Source organism: Pseudorca crassidens, chromosome 10, assembly GCF_039906515.1.
Source record: "Pseudorca crassidens isolate mPseCra1 chromosome 10, mPseCra1.hap1, whole genome shotgun sequence".
Taxonomy (NCBI): Eukaryota; Metazoa; Chordata; class Mammalia; order Artiodactyla; family Delphinidae; genus Pseudorca; species Pseudorca crassidens.
This window is the reverse complement of record NC_090305.1, coordinates 107,320,375-107,341,898: the sequence shown is the minus strand read 5'-3', so window position 1 is coordinate 107,341,898 and position 21,524 is coordinate 107,320,375. Positions and strand designations below refer to the sequence as shown.

General features: G+C 54.6%; 1 protein-coding gene across 5 annotated transcripts in view; it reads right to left on the bottom strand.

Moving 5' to 3' along the window:
• Window positions 1–229: 229 nt before the first annotated feature.
• CFAP100 (cilia and flagella associated protein 100) overlaps window positions 230–21,524 on the bottom strand; it is a 45,764-nt gene continuing 24,469 nt past the window's right edge. The window contains exons 6-17 of one of the 5 annotated variants that reach the window (XM_067755742.1): window positions 21,143–21,210; window positions 20,907–21,070; window positions 20,602–20,682; window positions 20,039–20,220; window positions 19,773–19,805; window positions 19,573–19,696; window positions 17,521–17,569; window positions 17,292–17,443; window positions 3,666–3,801; window positions 2,345–2,550; window positions 1,255–1,348; window positions 230–483 (exon numbers count right to left, since the gene is read on the bottom strand). In XM_067755742.1, coding sequence (XP_067611843.1) covers window positions 370–483; window positions 1,255–1,348; window positions 2,345–2,550; window positions 3,666–3,801; window positions 17,292–17,443; window positions 17,521–17,569; window positions 19,573–19,696; window positions 19,773–19,805; window positions 20,039–20,220; window positions 20,602–20,682; window positions 20,907–21,070; window positions 21,143–21,210 — 1,403 coding nt within the window. In that variant the 3' untranslated portion in view covers window positions 230–369. The other 4 variants (XM_067755740.1, XM_067755741.1, XM_067755739.1 and 1 more) reach the window with 4 other exon arrangements.

The window sequence follows — 21,524 nt, the reverse complement described above, 5'->3', positions numbered from 1 at the left end:
GTTGATTTCAAATCTCACCTCAGGGTGGAACCGGGTTGGATCCTACACCTCGTCTCAGGATGCAGCTGGGGTTTATCCCAGCCCTCACCTTAGGAAGGAACTCTCTGTCTCAGCAGCTAATTGAATTGACATGCAAAATGGGCTCCTCTCTCATTTGCTGATTTAGATGACGAACGAGGGGAGACTGACATTTTGCTAGAGCGTCTGCCTCCTGAAACAGGCCTTGAGGTACCAGAGCGACATAGCTTTTATTTCGCGTGAGACTGAAGGGACAGCGTGGGAGCGGGGGGCATGGTGCCAGTGCTGGCGTGTCCTGGGGCGTCAGCCCCGCCGCCTCTGCTTCTCCTTAGGCAGCAGGTGGCCCGTGGGCTATGTGAAGAAGAACAGCCATTCCACCTGGTCCTTGTCCACCAGCTCGTGCCTGGGCGCCTCCTTGCTCTGCAGGGCAGGTGGCCGCGAGCGGCACACCAGCCTCCTGCCCCTCTGTGGGGACGGGCACGCCGTGAGCCTGCGCCCTGACCACAGAGCCCCAGCGCTGAGGTCTGGACACCTGGCCCGAGTGCACCAGGAGCCCAGGGCCCATGCCAGCCTCTCTGGTCACTCGTGGTCAGCAGGCGGGCCGGGGCCACTGTGAGCGCTGCGGGGGAGGAAGTCTAACCAGCCTGGACCGGACCTGCCCCCCGGGATGAGCCAGGCGTCGGGAGAGAAGGGGGGAAACCTGGAAACTCAGGGGAAACGCCAGGCTGAAGGGCCCGTCTCTCCTGCCGTGAGGATTACGGGAGACCCCGCAGTGTCCTCATTTGTCCTTGGGGCCGTGTGGATGCTCAGGCCTGCTTTAGGGACCACGCATCCTGACGCCGGGGCCGGAGGCCAGAGGCCACTCCAGCCCACTTGCTGTGGTGGAGGACGCAGCTGTTGGGGGGCCCTTACTGAGGGATGATGACCTTGGCCTGTGGTCTGGCTGAAACATAGGTGGGACCCTGGGGTGGGGGCTGAGCTGTGGGCGCCAGCGCTCTGGGCGGAGGGCCCGCAGCCGGGCAGGGCTGGGAGGGCACCCAGAGGAAGCAGGTCCCGAGGGGCAGGTGGGGCGGCGGGCCTGGAACGGGAGAACTTGCTCCACCCTGACCCCGCTCTGCTGGCCCATCTGCCCCCGAGGACCTCAGCAAGAGCATCTGCAAAAGGGGGCGAGCCGGGGGGGCTGCAGGCCATCACCCCTCCCGGGCCCCGGCGCCTCCCCAGGGCCACCTCGCCCACCTTCTTCTTGACCTCGGCCTGGGCCCGGGCCCGGGCCCGCTGTACACGTTCCTCCTGCAGTTGCTTCTGCAGCATTAGCTTCTCTTCCCGGAGTCTCGGGGGCAGGAAGAGAGGGGTTCATGACCAGAGGCCCAGGGAAGGCCACCGAGTCACCAGCTCCCTCCCACACGGCCCTCAGGCCACAGCCCTCCATCTTCTGAGAAAACTGTCCACTCCTCTCCACCTCCCTGCCAGGGGGCAGGGCCTGGCTTCTGACCCTTGCTCCGTGCAGGTCGCGGCACTGGGCTCATGCCCCCGGGAGACCCGACTTCCTAGCTCGTCATCCCTGGTCACCGATCCACTCCCCCATCGCCGCCCTTGAAGGCCCAGGCCCCAGCAAGCTCTAGGGTCCCGTGTCGTCCTCTGTACTTGTGGCCGTCAAACCTCTGTCCAGTGCCCGCTCCAGCAGGGCCCACGGACACACAAGAAGAGCCCTTGTGCATGTGGCAGAGACATGGCTGCTTGCAGGTGACCGTGTCTCGGGGCTCTGCTAGGACCGAATGAACCAGGTGGCCAGGGACTGGCCTGCACCCCACTGGGCCTGTGGGGAGCTCCACGGGCCTCCCTTTGGAGCCGGGCGTCCCCTGCTGACCTAGGCTCCCTTCAGCTGCTCCCGAGCGGGCGCCTTCCCCCTCCACCGCCCCCCACCCCGGGCTCTGGCAGTGCAGCTCCTCTCCCCCTCCAGTCCAGCCAGCACAGTGCCTGCCACCGTCCCTTGTCTCTGGAGGCGAGGCCGGCTGGCCGCACCCTCACTTTGGCTCCCAGGCTCCCTGACGCCACCACACGCCCCACTCCCAAACAGGGACTTTCTCCGTCGGGCTGAGTGTGCTGTCCCGTCTGGACCCCCAGACGCCCCCAGACGCCCGCAGATGCCGGCTCCCCTCCCTCAGCATGCAGCACCAGGTCCTGCCGCTGGTTCGGGAGCTCCGCGGGCAGGGCCGCATCCGACCTCTGTCCTCAGTGCCAGCCCAGAGCCGGGGCAGGGGTGTGAGGGTCCCTCGCCCCCGGGCCCTCCCGCTGAGAGACAGCTGCACGACCAGCAGCACCTCACCTCAAATGGCGCTCCTTCTCCTTGGCTTTCTCGGCCTGCTCGACCCTCACCTGGGGCACCCGCTCCAGGTTCTCGAGCAGCTCGTTCAGCTGGTGCTCGATGGTGGCCAGCATCTTCACGGTGCCCAGGCTGGACTCCTGCTGGCTGCCGACACAGTGCTGGTACACGTCCAGCACCTTGCGGTTCAGGCTCTCCAGCAGCTTGTCCTGCGAGGTGGGAGGCCTCCCTCCAGTGTGGCCACGCGGGCCTGGGCCGGCCCCTTGCCCCAGCCTGCCAGACCTCTCACTGCGGCTTCTTTGACCTCCCAGGGCCCTGCCCAGCAGGCAGTGGGGCTCGGGAAGTGGGGGGGGGCACAACTGGACGCCTGGACTTCTCTTGGCCAGAGTGCCTGACCCCTTGGCCCTCTTGTGGTCAGCCAGATCCTGGGTCCCGGCACCTACTGGGGCTCACGTCTGGGCCTCGGGGTGCCCACTGAGGCCCAGCCCCTATTCCAGGAGCCCGCCTTGTCCTGGCCCCGCGCTGACCTCAGCTCCCCCCAGGACCACGTTCTGTGACCTGCTTTCTGTGTAGCCCTGGGCAGGTGGACTCCCCTCTCTCAGCCTGTCCTGGCATTCAGAAAACTCAACGACCGCTGTCCCACGGGGTGGTTACAAGAGGAGCAGCAGGCACAGGCCAGGCACAGGGCACAGCCAGCGCCCACTAGTCTGCAGGAGGCACGGACGCCTGGCCTGCTCTCGGGGCATCCCAGGTACCTGGCCCGGTGCCTGGCGCACAGTAGGCATTCAACGGGAATTTGAATGAACTGGGAAGTCAGGTGCGCACCCTGGGCCCCGGGCATGCTGTCAGGAGGGGTGTGCCTGGTCCCAGGACACATCCCTGGCCTCTGTGCCCTCAGAACTCTCCCCCCCGCCAAGCCTGGCTGGGGACGTGCCTGCCCTGCTCCTGGCAGGGTCACTTCCAGACACACTGTGTGTGTTTAAGAAGCTGATGTAGTCATTGAAGGAAGCAAGGGATAGAGGAGGTGTGTCGGGGAGCTGCCTGTTCACAGGGCGTGAATACATGGCTGGTTCTTTGAGGCCAACGGCCTTGTCCAGTGGTGCCCCTGGGTCAGGCCCAGAGCCTGGACGCTGGCAAGGGGCCACGGCAGCCCCAGAGCACCACGTCCCCGGGGCTTCGCTCTCCCACCATCCGAGCTCTGAGCACTGGGCCCCGTCCCAGCAGGTGCCCATGAACGCCCCCACCCTCCCACCCTGGCCTGTGGCCACATGCCCTCTGCCCACCACCGCCCACGGGCAGCCATCTGTCCATCCAGAGGCCCTACCTCCTGATCACCCTTGTACTCGCCGAAATGGAATATGCGAGCTTTGAGCTCCAGCTCCGCGGCTGTCTCCTCCTCCCTGGCGACGGACATCATCAGCGTGCTGATCCACTGCTTCAGTTGGCTGACCTCCCGCTCCCTGGATGGGGGACCAGCACCTCTCTGAGCCTGCTGGCCTCTGCCGCATGCTGAGGGCTGGGTGAGGCCCAGGGTCAGAGGCGCTGGTGAGATGCAGGAGGAAAATGTAAGATCTTTAACAATCCACACTAAAAAAAACAAAGAAAGCAAAAACCAGCCTCACTGAGGTAGGTAATTCACCATAAAATTCTTCACAAGTGCACAATTCAGTTGTTTTTAGTAGAGTTGCAAAGGCGTACAACCGTCACCATAATCTAATTTTAGAACATTTTCACCACCTGGGGAGAAACCCAGGCGGTCACTCCCACTCTTCCGTCCCCCCTACTTTGCCTCCTGGATATCTCAGTAACGTGGAGCCACACGACATTTGTCCCTCTGTGTCTGGCTCTTTCGTTCAGAACCATGTTTTCAGGTCTGTCCGTGTTGTAGCGCGTACCAGAGCTTCACTCCTTCCTGTGACCGCTGTGGTCCATCTATGACTCTGCAGTAGTGCGCTGTGTGCAGAGCCCACACTTTGCTGATGGCTTCTTCACCACTGGACACCTGGGTACTGCCCACCTTTAGGCTCTTGGGAATAATGCTGCTATGGACATTGACAGGACAGGGCTTGGTGAGGACACGTTTTCAATTCTCTTAGGAATAGGACAGCAACAATCAACTCTTACATGAAATAATATACTGAGAAGTTTTTTAAATCTTTCACAATCATGGCAGACACTGACCATTATATGTTGGGGTTTCTGGAGCAGGAATCCTGGCTCTTAGGGTGGTCGTGGGGCCGTCCTGTACGGGCGGCCGCATGCAAGTCCCGGCCAGGGTAAGCAGGACATCGGCCCCTCAGCCAGCAGTGCCGGGAGGCCTAGAGGTGTCCCTTACCCCTACAGTGATTTTGTGGCTCTGCACATTGGTTGATGGAACCTACTGACATTTTCTCCTTTACAGGCCAAGTGCCACGGGCTGCTGCTCCTTTGCCCACTGGGGGCCACCGGTCCGTCACACGCACCGCCACAGGGTTACGGGCCTCAGCCTCCCGGTGCCCCCCCGGGCTGCAGCCCCATGGCTGTGGGGCTGAGGCCAGAAGCCTGAGCATGAGGGATCCTGACCTGGTCTGGCCAGCTCTCCTGGGCTCTCAGAGGCAGATGGTCTGACAGGCCACACGCAGCTCCCACATACCCTCCCCCCGGGCCCTTGTGGGGTGCACGCAGGTTGCCCGGGACAACAACAGAGGCCGGACACCCCTCCAACCCTGAGTGCCCACCAAAAGGGCGGGTGCGTTCGGGGTCAGTGATGCATCTCCTAAGGGTACGTGATTGCATTCGGTTCTAGCCTGTTTTGTAAAGCTTCCTCTACGTCCAGCGTCTGGACCCATGAGTGACCCTAGAGCCGGCACCTCTGCTACGTGGACCAGGTTGGGGGCCGGGGGGTAATTTTGATGTCCTATTTCTTCTCCAGGTAATTGGGATAAAAAGGTACCTTTTCCCCACTGGTTCTCTTTAAATGTCAAGTTGTTGGGTCACAGGCTTTTCTCTTCCACCAGATCCCACTGGTAAAGGAGAAAAGTCTCAGGAAATGCAGGGCATGAGGGACACACTGCTCAGTGTCGGTCCTTTCAGACCAGCGTGCACATCACCGGCACATCTGTCAGAAACGCAGGGTCCAGGCTCCACCTAGGACCTGCCCAACTAGAGACTTCACTTACCAAGATCCCCGGGAACCCTCCTACAGTGTGGGAGGGAATGCAAGCTTCTGCAGCCACTGTGGAGAGCAGTGTGGAGGCTCCTCAGAAAGCTAAAAATAGAGCTACCCTAGGATCCAGCAGTCCCACTCCTGGGCATATATCCAGACAACAGTCTAATCCAAAGAGACACACGCATCCCCATTTTCAGAGCAGCACTGTTCACAACAGCCAAGACATGGAAACAACCTAAGTGTCCATGGACAGACGAATGGATAAAGAAGATGTGTTGCATATATACAAGAGAATACTACTCGGCCATAAAAAAGAATGTAATAGGACTTCCCTGGCGGTCCAGTGGTTAAGACTCCATGCTTCCAATGCAGGGGGCACGGGTTCAACCCCTGGTTGGGGAACTAAGATCCCACATGCCACAGGGTGCAGCCAGAAAGTAAAAAAAAAAAAGAATAAAAGAATGCCATTTGCAGCAACATGGATGCAACTAGAGATTGTCCAACAAAGTACAGTAAGTCAGAAAGAGAAAGACAAATATATGACATCATTTATATGTGCAATCTAAAATATGACACAAATGATTGTATCTATGAAACAGAAACAGACGACAGACAGAGATAAAAGACTTGTGGTTGTCAAGGGGGAGGAGGTTGAGGGAGGGATGGAGTGGGAGTGTGGGGTTAGCGGATCTAAGCTATTATATACAGAATGGATAAACACCAAGGTCCTGCTGTAGAGCACAGGGAACTATGTTCAGTATCCTGTGATAAGCCATAATGGAAAGAAATATTTAAAAAAAAAAAAAATATATATATATATATATATATATATATATGTTTGTGTGCCAGAATCACTTTGCTGTGAAGCAGAAATTAACACAACATTGTAAATCAACTATACTTCAATTTAAAAAAATACTAAAATTAAAAAAAAAAAAAGCAAGATCCCTCGGGGAATCCAACGCACAGCACCTGAGGAGCATTTTGCCACCGGAAAAGTGATCACACAGGGAGGGAACCTATGGGTTGAAAGGGACTTAAAGATACAACTGATTGCAGAGTATTGGTCTTATTTGGATTCTAATTCAAATTAATGATTGAAAAACTCCGTTTATGGATTTTGAATATTCAATATTAAGGATTTCTTTTTTTAATGCTATGATGGTATTGTGGTTAATTTGAAGAGGCCTCATCTTTTTAGAAGTACCTATTGAAACAGTTAAAGATTAAATGATACAATGCCTGGAATTTGCTTCAAAATAATATGGGAGGGACTTCCCTGGTGGCACAGTGGTTAAGAATCTGTCTGCCGATGCAGGGGACATGGGTTTGAGCCCTGGTCTGGGAAGATCCCACATGCCGTGGAGCAACTAAGCCCATGCACCACAACTACTGCACCTGCACTCCAGAGCCCGCGAGCCACAACTACTGAGCCCGCGTGCCACAACTACTGAAGCCCACACGCCTAGAGCCCATGCTCCGCAACGAGAAGCCACCGCAATGAGAAGCCCATGCACCCCAATGAGAAGCCCATGCACCACAATAAAGAGTAACCCCTGCTCACTGCAACTAGAGAAAGCCTGCACGCAGCAACGAAGACCTAATACAGCCAAAAATAAATATATAAATAAATAAATTTATAAAAATAATATGGGACATAGGGAAGTGGGTGGGTTCTAGGTGAAGGGAGATTGGCTACAAGTTGATCACTGGTGAAGCTGGTGATGGGATCCTGGAGACTCATTATACCATCCTCTCTACTTCTGAAGATTTTTTTTTTTTTGATGTGGACCACTTTTAAAGTCTTTATTGAATTTGTTAAAATATCGCTTCTGTTTTACGTTTTGGTTTTTTGGCCCCGAGGCGTGTGGGATCTTAATTCCCTGACCGGGGATCGAACCCACACCCCCTGCACTAGAAGGCGAAGTCTCAACCACTGGACCTCCAGGGAAGTCCCACCTCTCTGCTTTTGTATATGTTTATGTGTTTGAAATTTTCTTAGAGCCACTGGGCTGAACTGGAGAAGTTATAATAGGTTTTTTAGACAGTAACAAGAAAGAGAATCCCTTCATAAATACCTGGGGACATATACTCAGAAAGTTTGCTGAACTGGTATTAAAGAGACAGAGAGAGAGAGAGAAAAGCAAGCAGAACCAAATGTGAATAAAGGTCATTCAAAGACCAAGCAAAAGAGAAGGAGTTACCATTTTCCTGCAGAAATAGCAGCAAAAAGAACAAAAATAACATATTTTGAAGTCGGGGAAGATGGTAGAGTAGGAAGCCCCAGGAGTCTACCTCCCCATCCAGACCACTGTTGCACTGGCAGAACTGTGATGGAGCTCTTCTGTAACTCTGGAGTCTGTTGAGGCTTGCAGTTTCTAAGGGAAGACTCTGATGTAAAACTGTGTTCATTTCTGTCCATTTCAGCACTGAGCACAGTAACAGCTACCTATCCCCCACCTCCATCCCTGTGGCAGCATCCACAAGGGAAAGTCTCAGAAAAGACCTGAGACCTTAAGTTTACACCTCAGGCTGATTCTCAGCACAAAGATAGCGTACAACAATCAAAACAACCAAAACCAACAAACAATGGCAACAATAAACAGAAAACCCTGGGGAAGAGACAGAATGTGATTTCCAGAGTTAACACATTATTAAACTCAAATATTCAGGGTTTACCAAAAATTCACAAGGCACACATAGAAATGAGAAAGTATGGCCCATTGACAGGAAAAACAAACAAACTGTTCCTTAAAAAAACATGATGGCAGGTATACTACCAAGACTTTTAAAAAACTGTGTTAAAAGATGCTCAAAGAGGGGCTTCCCTGGTGGCGCTGTGGTTGAGCGTCCGCCTGCCGATGCAGGGGACACGGGTTCGTGCCCCGGTCCGGGAAGATCCCACATGCCGCGGAGCGGCTAGTCCCATGAGCCATGGCCACTGAGCCTGCACTTCCAGAGCCTGTGCTCCACAACAGGAGAGGCCACAACAGTGAGAGGCCCGCGTACCACAAAAAAAAAAAAAAAAAAGATGCTCAAAGAACTAAAAGAAGATGTGGAGAAGGTCGAGAAAATGATGTGTGAACAAAATGGAAATACGCACAAAGAAGTAGAAAACTTAACAAGAAATCAGAAAAGAAAACCTGGAGCTAAAAAACACAATCATTGAAATAAATAATTCACTAGAGGGATTGAAAGGCAAACTTGAGCAGGGAGAAAAAACAATCAGTGATCTTGAAAAGAGGACAATGGAAACGATGGAGGCTGAGGAACAGAAAAGAAAAGACTGAAGAAAAGCAAACAAAGCCTAAGGAACCTGTAGGACAACATCAAGAGGACCAATATACGCATTGTGGGCGAGAAGAGAGAGAAAGAGGCGGAGAATGTATCTGAAGAAATAATGGCTGAAAAGTTTGCAAACTGGATGAATATATACATCCAGGAAACTCAAGGAACTCCAAGTATGAGGAAGTCAAAGAGACCTACACTGAGACACATTATAACAAACGATCACAGGGTAATCGAAAGCCAAAGAATCTTGAAAGCAGCAAGAGAGAAGCGAATCCCCACATCCAAAGGACCTTCAATAAGCTTTTCAGCACATTTCTCATTAGAAACTGTGCAGGCCAGAAGACAGAGGCCAATATATTCAAAGTGTTCAAAGGAAAAAAACAAAAGAGTCAACCATGAATCCTACATCTGGCAAAAGGGTCCTTTAAAAGTGGAGAAATCAAGACATTCCCAGATGAACAAACGCTGAGGGACTTGGTGACCACTAGAGCTGTCCTGCAAGAAAGGCCCAGAGGAGTCCTGCCAGGTGAAAGGAAAGGTTACTGATAGTAACTTGAAGCCACGTGGACAAATAAAAATCTCAATAAAGGTAAATACATCAGCAAGTACAAAAGCTAATATTACGGTAACAGAGGCTTGCTAAAAAAAAAAAAAAAAAGAAGAAGAGATCCTTCTCACCCCTCAAACTTGAGAGCCGTGCTCACCTAGACCCTGGCATTAGGATTCTGGAGGAAACGAATGACACACGCTTGGCTCTGGTTCCTTTATAGGACCTGGGTTTTGTTTGTCTTCCTTGTCTGCTCCAGCATCGTAGCTTTTTCTTCTCGGTCTTATCCCTGTGGAGGTGTCCAGTGTGAGCTCCTGTCCCTGCACCTGGGCCTTGGGTTCAGTCCAGGGCGGTTTTCACCTGCCAGCGCACTGGCTTTTGCCTCTCCTGCCTTCCATCTGTTGGCACCTGGAGTTCCTCCCACTCGTCACCTGCAGGCGTAGCCCTGGGCCCTGCCCTTTCTCCTGCAGTGCCACCTTGTTCTTCTCCTTGGAGCTCTGGTAGCTGTCCCAGCCTACTGCCCACTTTGCCCGCCTGATTGCCGGCCGTGCTCAGTCCTTATCACGCCCTTAACCCCGGTGGGCTTTCCTGTGCCCCGATGGTTCTTTCCCCGGCGGGGTGAAGCCTCTCCAGAGAGGAGTTAAGACGTTCTCCTAATTTTCACAGCGTCTACGTTTACTAGGATTTCTCAAACTCATCCCCTTCGTGAATGTTTTCTCTCCTGTTTCCGATGACAGTTTTTGTTGGCTTCTCTGTAGAGCTGGGAGTCAGTGCAAGTCCAGTCCCGGGACCTAAGGTGAGTTGTGTCGCTTTAATTGAGTGTCGGGATGGAGCCTGGGCTGGAGGCTGACATGCGGGCTGGTGTCCACCGGGCCGTGGAGGCTCGTTTCCGTGACTGAGCGGCAGTCGTGGGCTGCAGGTGCCTCGCGTGGCTGCCAAGACTCAGCCTACACGGCGTGTGGCCTCAGGCGAGGCCGGCACGGGCCAGTACTTCCTGCTGGGTGTGGCTGGCCTTGGCCCGGTGGCCCCAGCTACTGCAGGGCTGACCCTCACCTCCAGCGATGGTGTCTGGGGTTCTGCTGGATTCCTTCCTGCACATTCTCTGACTTCCTGGTTGGGCTGGTCCTTCTTGGAGGCAGGTTTGCGCGGTTTCCAGGAAGGGACGGAGGCTTTCTCTTTCCTGCTCCTGTGGTCACTATGGCACAGCTGGGAGGGGCTCGGGTTCCCTCTGGCTTGAGCACCTCCGCTTGGCTCCTCTCTGGTCCCATCACCTCTGCCCTGTCTGGAGACACAGAACTGACCCTGGCGCTCAGGCTCTGTCCTTACCTCAGCCTGTCCTGTGTCTCTTGTGTGTCTCAGGCCCATCTTCCTGGTCTGGGCTCTCCTTGACCCTGAATGGAGGGCCCAGGGAGTGAGCGTCTCAAGCAACTCACAGCAGGGAAAGGGCTGGGACCTGAGGGAGGGAGCCAGGGAGCCAGCATGCGATTCAAGGAGGTGTTTGCCCTCAGGGTCACATACGACTCCTCACATGCAGTGCCCTTGACAGAGAATATATGATGCCCTGTCGGCTCGTCCTGCAACCTTATGCGCCCAGTCAATGTACAGGGGCGACTGGCCAAGTCAGCCTTAAAAAGTCCTGAATTCACCAAATAATATTTTGTGGTTGCGGTTTAATTTACGTATCAGAAATGTACCATTTTGTGTATACGGCGGGGCTAGACAAACGTACACGCTGTGTAAGGACCAGCATAATCGAGGCACAGGGCCTTTTCACACCCCCAAACTTCCTCGTGCCCCTCGGTCTCCTCCCTCCCCTTCCCCCACCAAAGGCACCTGATGGGCTGAAGTCTCCATTCACTTTGGCTTCTCAAAGATGCTCACACCCTGAACGCAGGCTGAACTCATCGACTTGCTCTCACCAGTGCAACGCGGGCAGCACGTCCCTTCTGTGACCAGGTTACAGAGGATCCTGACTTCCGTCTTGCTAGGAGACTCTCTCCGCTGGCTTTCCGGCTTGCACACAAGCTGCCCTATCCAGGAGCCCACGTGGCAGGGACTGAGGGTGGCCTCTGGCCTAGAACCAGCCAGGACCCAAATCCTGACAACAACCGCGTGCACGAGCTCGGAGCTCAGAGCCTTGGGACGATTGCAGCCCAGCCTCCACCTGGACAGCAGTCCCCGTGAGGCCCCGGAGCAGAGAAGCCAGCCCAGCCGTGCACAGGTCCCTGACCCAGAGAAAGCCTGACATAATACATGTGTGTTAGACTGAGCCACCGGGTTTTGGGGTAATTTGCGACGCAGCAATGGATCACACACACAGTTGGTTCTAGCCTCCCGATTAATAAGACAGTCGGTGTTCTCTGGTGCCTGGCTTCTCTCCCTCACCCGCATCACTGGCTGGCGTGATAGTCTGTTCCTTCTTACTGCTCAGTAGATTTGTACGGCGTGTAACGGGCCCCCTTTACATGTCCGCGCCCTAATCCCACGAACCTGTGAATACATTACATTACCTGGCAAGGGGGAACCAGGGCTGCAGATGGAATGAAGGCTGTTAGCCAGCTAACCCTGAGATGGAGAGATGGTCCTGGATTATCTGGTTGGACGCATTGTAATCACAAGGGTCCTTGTAAACGGAAGACAGAGGCAGGAAAGAGAGTCAAGCAATGTGAGGGGAGGAGGCCTCCGCTGGCACTGCTGGCTTCCAAATGCAAGGGCAAGGTGGCCTCTGGAAGCTGGAAAAGGGCTCTGCCTCAGGGCCTCTGCCGACACCCTGATTTTAACCCAGCAAGACCCATGTCGCGATTCTGGCCTCCAGAACTGTAAGAGGATAGCTCTGGTTGCTCTAAGCCCCTCGGTTTGCACTAATTTGTCACAGCAGCGGTGGACACCCAACGAGAGTGCTGTGGGCAGGCCGCACTGTCCATCCGCTCGCCTGCTGGTGACATGGCATGAGCCCAGCCCTGGCGGCTCTGCCTGGCTCCACTGTGGCACTCCTGAGAGTTTCAGGACACTGTCTCTAACACGGCCACTCTTGCTTCCACTGTGGGAATACACTGCTCATTTGCTGTTGTATATATTTTTTGAATACAGACTTCATATTTTAGAGCAGTTTTAGGTTCACAGCAAAACCGAGTGCAAGGTACAGAGATTTCCCGAATTTCCCCTGCCCCCCACCTCCCCCACTATTGACATTCCGCGCCAGGGTGGTCCGCTTACCACAACTGATGAACGCACATGGGCCCATCATTATCACCCAGAATCCACAGTTAACACTGGGGTTCACTCTTGGTGGTGTACATTCTATGGATGTGGGCTTTACCCATCATTGTGGTGTCACACACAGTATCGTCACTGCCCTAAAAATCCTGGGTTCTCCCTATTCATCCCTCCGCCCCCCAACTCCTGGCAACCACTGATCTTTTTTTTTGTGTGTGTGGTACGCGGGCCTCCCACTGCTGTGGCCTCTCCCGTTGCGGAGCACAGGCTCCAGACGCGCAGACTCAGCAGCCATGGCTCACGGGCCCAGCCGCTCCGTGGCATGTGGGATCTTCCTAGACCGGGTCACGAACCCGTGTCCCCTGCATCGGCAGGCGGACTCTCAACCACTGCACCACCAGGGAAGCCCAACCACTGATCTTTTCACTGTCTCCATAGTTTTGCCTTTTCCAGACTGTCATACAGTTGGAATCATACGGTTTTGTAGCCTCTTCAGATTGGCTTCTCTCACTTCGTCATATGCAGTTGAGTTTCTTCCATGTCTTTTCACGGCTCAACAGTTCATTTCTTTTTAACACCAAATAACATTCCACTGTCTGGTTGTATCTCCTGAAGGCCATCTTGGTTGCTCTCAGGTTTTGAATAAATTATGACTACAGCTGCTATAAGCATCTATGTGCAGGTTTTGATGCAGACCTAGGATCTTAACGCCTTGGGTAAACACCAAGGCGTATGGCTGCTGAATCCTAAGGTAAGAGTACGTTTGGTTTCGTTAGAAACTGCCCAACTGTCCTCCAAAGTGGCTGCACCTCCATCGATGATGAGCGTTCCTGTTGCTCCACCACCTCACCAGCACCTGCTGCTGTCAGTGCTCTGAGTTTGGTCATTCTGATGGGTGTGTAATGGTAGTTCGGGGTTTTTTTGTTTTTTTGTTTGTTTGTTTTTGGCCACGCCTCACAGCTTGTGGGATCCTAGTTCGCTGAGCAGGGATAGAACTCCAGCCCTCGGCAGTGAAAGCTCGGAGTCTTAACCGCTGGACCGCCATGGAATTCCCTCTCGTTGTTGTCTTAATCTGCATTTCCCTGAGGACCTATGATGCCGAGCACCTTTTCATGTGCTTTTTTGCCATCTGACTATTTTTTTGATGAGGTGACAGTTCAGATCTTTGGCCCATTTTTTTAATCAGGTTGTTTATTCCTTATTGTGAAATTTTAACAATATTAAAATTTTAACAATTTTTTAACAATATTAAATTTTTAACAATGTATATTTTGGACAACAGCCCTTTATCATACATTTTGTACATATCTTCTCCCAGTCTCTGGCTTACCTTCTCATTCTCTTGACATTGCTTTTCATAAAGCTGAATTTTATATTTTTAATGAAGTCCACCTTATCAATTCTTTCTTTCACAGACCGTCTTCTTTGGCGTTGTGTCTGAAAAGTCATCACCGTACCCAAGGTCATCTAGGTTTTCTCCTATATTTTCTTCTAGTTTTATAGTTTTGCATTTTAGATGTGCGTCTGTGATCCATTTTTGAGTTAGTTTTGTGAAGGGTGTAAAGTCTGTGTCTAGATTCCTATTTTTTTTTTGCATGTGGACATCCAGCTGTTCCAGCAGCATTTGTTGAAAAGACTGTTTGTTCCATCGTACGACCTTTGCCCCTCTGGGAAAAATCAGTTGATCACATTTATGTGGGTTTATTTCTGGGTTCTCTATTCTGTTCCATTGATCTCTATGTCTTTTCTCTTGCCAATTAAGTCTTGGAGTCAGGTAGTGTCATTCCTCTAACTTCGATCTTCTCCTTCAATACTGAGTCGGCTCTTCTAGGTCGTTTGCCTCCACATAAATTTTAGAATCAGTTTTTCAATATCCATAAAAAAAACTTGCTGAGATCTCGGTGGAGAGTGCACTGAATCTGTAAAGCAAGCTGGGAAGCACCGATACTTTGACATATTTGAGTCTTCCTACCCATAAACATGGCTTGCTTTATCAGAATTTTGTGGCTTTCCTCATATAGATCTTGTACATATTTTGTTAGCTATATAAGCATTTCATTTGGGGGGACGCTAATACATCTTCAGTTTCAAATTCCACTTGTTCATTGCGAATGTATAGGAAGGTGATTGACTTTTGTATATTAACCTTGTATTCTGTAACCTTGCTATAATAGTTTACTAGTTCCAGGAGGTTTTTTTTTTGTTGATTCTTTCATTTCTTCTACACAGATGACCATGTGTTCCGTGAACAAAGAAAGTTTTATTTCTTCCTTCCCAGCCTGTATACCTCTTCCTTCCTTTTCTTGCCTTGTTGCATTAGCTAGGACTTCTAGTACGATGTTGAAAAGGAGTGGTGACACAGGACATCCTTGCCTTGTTCCTAATCTTAGCAAGAAAGCTTTAAGTATGACGTTAGCTGTAGGGCTTTTGCAGACATCTTATACCAAGTTTAGGAAATTCTCCTCTATTCCTAGTTTATTGAGGGTTTTTATGATGAATGAGTATTAGATTTTCTCAAATGCTTTTTCTGCATCCATTGATATGATCATGTGCTTTTTTCTTATTTAGCTTATTGATGTGGTGGATTACATTAATTGATTTTCAAATGTTAAACTAGCCTTGCATACCTGGGAAAAATCTCACTTCATCGTGGTGTATAATTCTTTTTATACGTTGTTGAATTCAATTTGCTAACATTTTGTTGAGGATTTTTACATCTCTCTGTTCACGAGAGATACTGTACTTTTCTTGTAATGTCTTTGTCTGGTTTTGTTACTAGGTAGGTTAACGCTGAATGCTGGTCTTAGAGAAGGAGTTAGGAAGTATTCCCTCTGTTTCTATCATCTGGAAGAGACTGTAGAAAACTGTTATCTCTTCCTTAAATGTTTGGTAGAATTCACCAGTAAATCCATCTGGCCCCGGTAACTTGTGTTTTGGAAGGTTTTTTTGTTTTTTTTAATTTTTATTTATTTATTTTTGGTTGTGTTGGGTCTTTGTTGCTGCACATTGGCTTTCTCTAGTTGCAGCGAGTGGGGGCCACTCTTTGTTGCAGTGCACAGGCTTCTCATCGTGGTGGCTTCCCTTGTTGTGGAGCATGGGCTCTAGACGTGTGGGCCTCAGCAGTTGTGGCACACAGGCTCAGTAGTTGTGGCATGCGGGCTCAGTAGCTGTGGCTCGCAGGCTCTACAGCACAGGCTCAACAGTTGTGGCACACAGGCTCAGTTGCTCTGCGGCATGTGGGATCTTCCCAGACCAGGGCTCAAACCTGTGTCCCCTGCACCGGCAGGCAGACTCTCAAACCCTGCGCCACCAGGGAAGCCCATGGAAGGTTATTAATTATTAGTACAATTTCCTTAAAAGACAGGCCTACTCAGATTGTTTATTTGTTGTATTTTTAAAGTTTTTTTTTAAAGATTTTTTTGATGTGGGCCATTTTTAAAGTCTTTACTGAATTTGTTACAATATTGCTTCTGCTTTAAGTTTCTGGTTTTTTGGCTGTGAGGCATGTGGGATCTTAGCTCCCTGACCAGGGATCGAAGCCACACTCCCTGCATTGGAAGGCGAGGTCTTAACCACTGGACCGCCAAGGAAGTCCCGAAGTTTTCTTTTTCTTTTTTCTTTCTTCCTTATTTTATTTTAGAAACGATGGTTGAGTTCATGTAAGTTAAATGCATATGGGCTGTGACTCCTCTGGAAATAAACTGTTGGTGATCTTGGGGGTGGCTCAGCTGGCTGAAGACCAGCTACCAGACAGCCCCTCCAGGATTCTGCCGTGAGGCCTATGGGTGCATGTGTATGTCCTCTAGCAGGTTCTTGGAGTCTGGGAGGCCGCCTGCCTCTCCCCAGCTCATCTCGCTTTGTATCTCTGCCACTTCCCAGGTTCCAGGAAACAGTCCTTCCTGAGAGCCTACGCTTCTGTATGATTCTGGAGCCCCTCAGGAGGAAATTCTCCAGGGTAGATGCAGCCCAGCAAGACTGAGCCCTGAAGAACATGGCGCCCCCGGGACTTCACAGCCTCGGGCCGGCTCCCGCCTCAGGGCTTTTACACGTGCCTTCCCCTTGCGCGCAGCCCTCTTCCCCCGAGATCCCCACGTGGCTTCCCACTGCTCAGGAAGTGCCTGGCTTAAAGGACGCCTTCCCCTGGAAGCCTCCCCTCCCCTCTCCCATCTGCTGCGACCCTCCACTTCGGCCTTCTTCTTACGTCACTCTTTCTTTTCCTCCTAGCATGTGTTACTACCTACAAGTCAAATCTGTGAGCCTCTAAGTCTGCTCCCACGGGCTGTCAGCTCACGAGGCAGGGCCTTACCTTATCCCTGCAGAGCCTAGACCCCAGCCTGACCCAGAACAGGCGCTCAGCCACTGTCTGGGAATAAACGGATGATTCCTGGCTCCCAGCAGGCCTCACGTGGTGCCCCGGCCTGACCCTGCCCAGACCAGCTCTGGGGGGCCTAGTGTCAGCAATAAGGCCCTGCGCGAGAGGGCCTTGGAGATCTCCCCCTCTGCGTACAGGCTGCTCCAGGGTGGGGAGGGGCCTGACCCGCTCCCAACCCCAGCCCCCCCGCCCAAGAAGACACACCCTCTTCCCAGAGCCAGGCCTTAAGTCTGCAAATGGAGCTTTCCAGAAAACTGAAGCCATGCACAGGGCGGGGAGTGCACAGCCCAGCTCCCAGTTGCTGTGGGAGGTCCCAGGAGGAAAGCCAGTGACAGAGCCCCCTCGCTGCCCGGGCGCCCGGCGGCGTGAGACCTACATGCGGATCTGGGTGTTTTTCAGGGTGAAGCTCAGCTCTTCCAAGGCCTCCTCCATCTCCTGGGTGTTCTGGACCAGTAAGAGGTTCTGCTCTTCCAGGTTCACGAAGACATCCAGGAGCTGCTGGGGCTCCGTGAAGTACAGCTGCAGCTCCTGCAACCAGAGCCACGTGGAGCTGCTGGACGGCGCGGGCCCGGCTCCTGCGGCCCCCGCCCAGAGCGGGCACTGACCTCCCCGTCGCTGTCTGGGTCCTCCTGCACGGGGAGGGTGGAACAGGCCCTGCGGAGACACGGGGTCGGGGAGGCCTGAGGGCGTGACGCCCGCACCTCGCCCCCTCCTCTGTCCCTCAAGTTGCCGAGAAGGTGGCGCCGGGCTCCTCTCGGCCCCCAGCTGTCACACGGCAGCCAGGGGGAGAGGGTCAGCACCCAACTAGCTCCTCTCATTCCGGCCAGACTACAGCTCGCACCCTCGGGGCCTGTGAGCCCCCATCCCGAGGCGGCTCTGCCCCTCCCCACCGGCTCCTTCCCGCACTCCGGGTGCTCAGCAGCTGTGCACCTGCGGCTCCCCATTCACCGTGCACCTTTTCTGCCCACCTCCTCTGTCAGATTCGGCCGTGCCACGTGTCCTTGCTGGTCCCACGCACAGCTGTTGTGACACGCATGCCACGGGGCAGGGACCATGCTGGGCGGGCCCAGAGGCCACAGGAAAGGCTGCTTGGGCCGCAACACTGCAGGGGGCCCTGGACCGACCTCAAACCCGCTTTCGTCACCCCTCCTGGCCTGCTCCAGCCTGCACCCTATGCAGACACGCAGGTTCTGCTGGCCCCGGAGCTGGCGAGGGGGGCTTGCAGCCGGGGAGAGCTGGGCCGAGGCCTGAGAGACTCCAGGCCCCGACCATCGTGAAGTACGGAGATGACAGCGCAGGGCCCACGCCGACAGCTAACACACTCCCAGGCCTGCGCCCCACCCCGTCTGCACATTGTTGCCCATTCGGCAAATGAGAAACACGCTCCTCAGAGAGCCAGTCACCTGCCGAGGTCACCGCTAGGACACTCTTGGCCCAGAAGGTGCCCTTCTAAGAATCCTCCTTCCAGGAGGACAGAGCCTGGGGCTGGGCTGGACTTTAGCCCCCACTTGCCCTCTCGGCCGAGTGCCTCGTGCAGCCCACAACCTGCCCACACGTGCTCAGTGGCCCTGGTCACATGGCTAGTAGAGGGCGGGGCCCAGACCTCTGTTCTCAGGGTCTGTCCCGACAGAAGCCTGCTGCTGGGAGCTCCAGGGCTGAGGGCAACGTAGGGCGAGGAAGCACACACACGTAACCTCTTCAGCTGGAAACAGCACCCCCGACAGGGGTTCCTGGGACCAGAGTCAACCTGCTGCATGGCTTGTGCAGTTGGTGATATGTCCACAACACTACAGTATCAGAGAAGGAAGTAGCAGGAGACCCAAGTGCAATCATGGCCGTGCTTTGCTGAAACTTCCTGGACTCTGCAGCCCTGGCCCCGAGGGCAGGTGCTGGAAGCGGAGCCAGGGCTCCAGCTTCGCCTGGCTGCTCAAGGCCCCAGTCCCCTCTCCGCTGCGTGGGCAGCACTGCAGGAGGGGCCGGGGTTTGGGGTGGCTGGGCTGGAGGAGCGAGGGGACACGGAGGAGGGAGTGGGGCAGGAGGTCTGTCCCATTGTCACCTGTCACAGCTGGAGAACAGCGGGCATGGAGGGGGGGGTGGAGAGGCACTGCAGGAAGGGACCCAGGAGAGCCCGGGGGGCTTGGGGGTCCTAGAGGTGGGTGTCGGAGGGACCACGGGGCAAGTCACCGGGTCTGGATCTGTTTGATTTGCTTGTCCCTTACCATGTTTTTTTAAAGACTTAAAAGTAACTGTCACAGTTAAAATTTGGGACTTCCATATGAAAATCCAGACTTCCTGATTCTCTTGAAAGGCTCGGAGGCTCTGCCAGCCGCCAGCCGGCACTCCTGCCACAGAGGGCGTGGGCAGGTGCGTCCTGTCCCAGGTGCCCACCTAGCTGCTTCATCTGTGTACGTTTGACTGTCCCACCAGCGCCCAACTGGGCCACCCCAACTCAAGTTCACCAAATCAGACAAAAAGAAAGCTTTGCTTGGGAAACATCTCGCTTTTCAGGCTTAAGTCTGACTCCAGACCGTCCAGGCTAGAAACAGCCCCTCCTGACCCTCTCACCCCGGCTGGGGTGCCTCTGGCCGGAGCCACTGGGGGCCGCTCCGCAGCAGGCCAGTCACCTCCATCACCCGCCCCCCACCAAGCCCACTCACCTGGGGCCCAGCCTGCCAGGCCCACTGGGCCGGGGGCCCCCCTGGTGGCTGACAGTGCTGGGCCGGACCTGCCTCAGCTGCGGCACCTGCAGGAGCTTGGTGGCCTTCTCTGGGCCCTGCTCCTCTGGAGGAAGCAGAGGAGGGCTGTCCATCTGCCCCAGCCCGGAGCAGGGCCCCTCCAACCTGGGGCAGCCACATACCTCTGAGATCTGTCTGGCCCTTGATCTCTGGTCCTACAGGAAGCACAGGAGGACTCTCAGATGGCTCAGGGGCACAGAGTTCCCCAGGACCCTCCCCGAGGTCCCCCTCAGCGGCAGGAGGAAAGTTTGCTTTGACAGTCGGCGATTCTCCCAGGAGTGTGTGGGCTGAGCCCGTGGGGGGGGGGCTCTGCGAGCAGGGGAAGGGGCCTGGAGCCAGCTGGACACAGGCTCTAGGAGCACCCGGCACGCCCTCTCTCTCCTGCTACCTTTGTCCCCGAGTGTAGAGAACAGCACGTTCTCCTCGGAGGCCTCGACCGCCTCCCTGGTGCTTGTGAGAGATGAGCGCTTTCTCTCCTGTCCCTCCAGCCACTCCTTGGGCGACAGCTTGTACAGGAAATCCTTGTAGATCTTGTAACGCTGCAGAGTGTCTTCAAATTTGGAGATTTCACTAGACCCGGGAGGGGACGGGCAAAGTCAGGCTCCGTCCCTGGGCCCCTAGGAGGGGAGGCCGGGCCCAGAGTTCCCAGGCCTCCCGAAGGACAGGCGCCGGAACTCCGTGTGCGGGGAAGGAGGCCGCCCTGCCGGGACCAGCGCGGCTCACACCCCGAGTTGAAGCCGCTCTCAGGGTGGAGCGAGCCCTGCCCGGTGGTGTGGCCTCAGGAAGGCCCCCGACTCTCTCCTGGCCTCGGTCACCTCATCTGAAAAGCCCCACAGGGCTTGGGGTCCCTAGAGAGCCGAGGCTCAGAGGTGTGTGTTGTGTGGGGCTCCTCCGGCTCCCGGAGGTGTGCTGGCCCGGAGGGCGCAGGGCCAGCTTGGCGCCTGACCTCACCTCTTGACGATCGTGATCTGGTTGGTCAGATCGCGGATCTCCAGGATCGTCTCCATCTTCGCTCTGGTCTCCTTCTCAGCCCTGGGGGTGGGGCGGGGAGGGAGCCAATCACAGGTTGTGCAGGAGGGGCGTGCACTCTGCCTTCAGTTAAGGCGGGAGGCGGGGGAGCTGCCAAGGAGGGGCCTGGCTGGCTGGGTGGTGGGTGTGCCAGGCTGGGGTCGGGCTGGGTGGGCGGTGGGTGTGCCAGGCTGGGGTCGGGCTGGGTGGGCGGTGGGAGTGCACAGGCTGGGGTCCGGGCAGCTCACGCTCTCAGGGCCTGCAGGGAGCTGCGGTCGTTTTCCCTGAGGAACTCTTCAAATCGAGCAGCGTCCTTCTCCAGAAACTTCTCCGCCCGCTCCAGCTTGGCCTCCTCCTTGGCCGCCAGCCTCTCCAGCCGCTGGATCTCGTTCCGCTTCATATCCAGGGCGTACTGAGGGCACCGAAGCGGGAGTCACGCTCCGCACAGGGACAGCCCGCTGGGCCCGCGGGGCAGCCAGCCTACCTGGAGGAGGAATGTTTGCCGCTTCTGGGTGATGTAGCTGTGTATGTCATCAGGTTCCATCTTCCTTTCTGCAACAAGAGGCACGAGGCATCTGGGGCGGGCAGGAAGTGGGAGAGAGACCCAAGCCTGCAGCCTTGGGTGGGCACAGCCAGGCAGTGCGGAGCCGGCCTGCCGGCCTGGTGCTACACCTGGCTGTGAGGCCCAGATTACTACAGGGTTTGCGAGAGAGCCAGCTCTGGCTCCAGCAAACAGAAAGCAGGCTCTGCTGACATAGTACAGCCTCCATGGCTAGAGACTGGCCAGGTGGGAAGTCCTTCCGTATGTCTGACTCGAGTCTCTCTTGCTGTAGCACCCTTCTCACCTGGAATGAAGCTCTGGACAC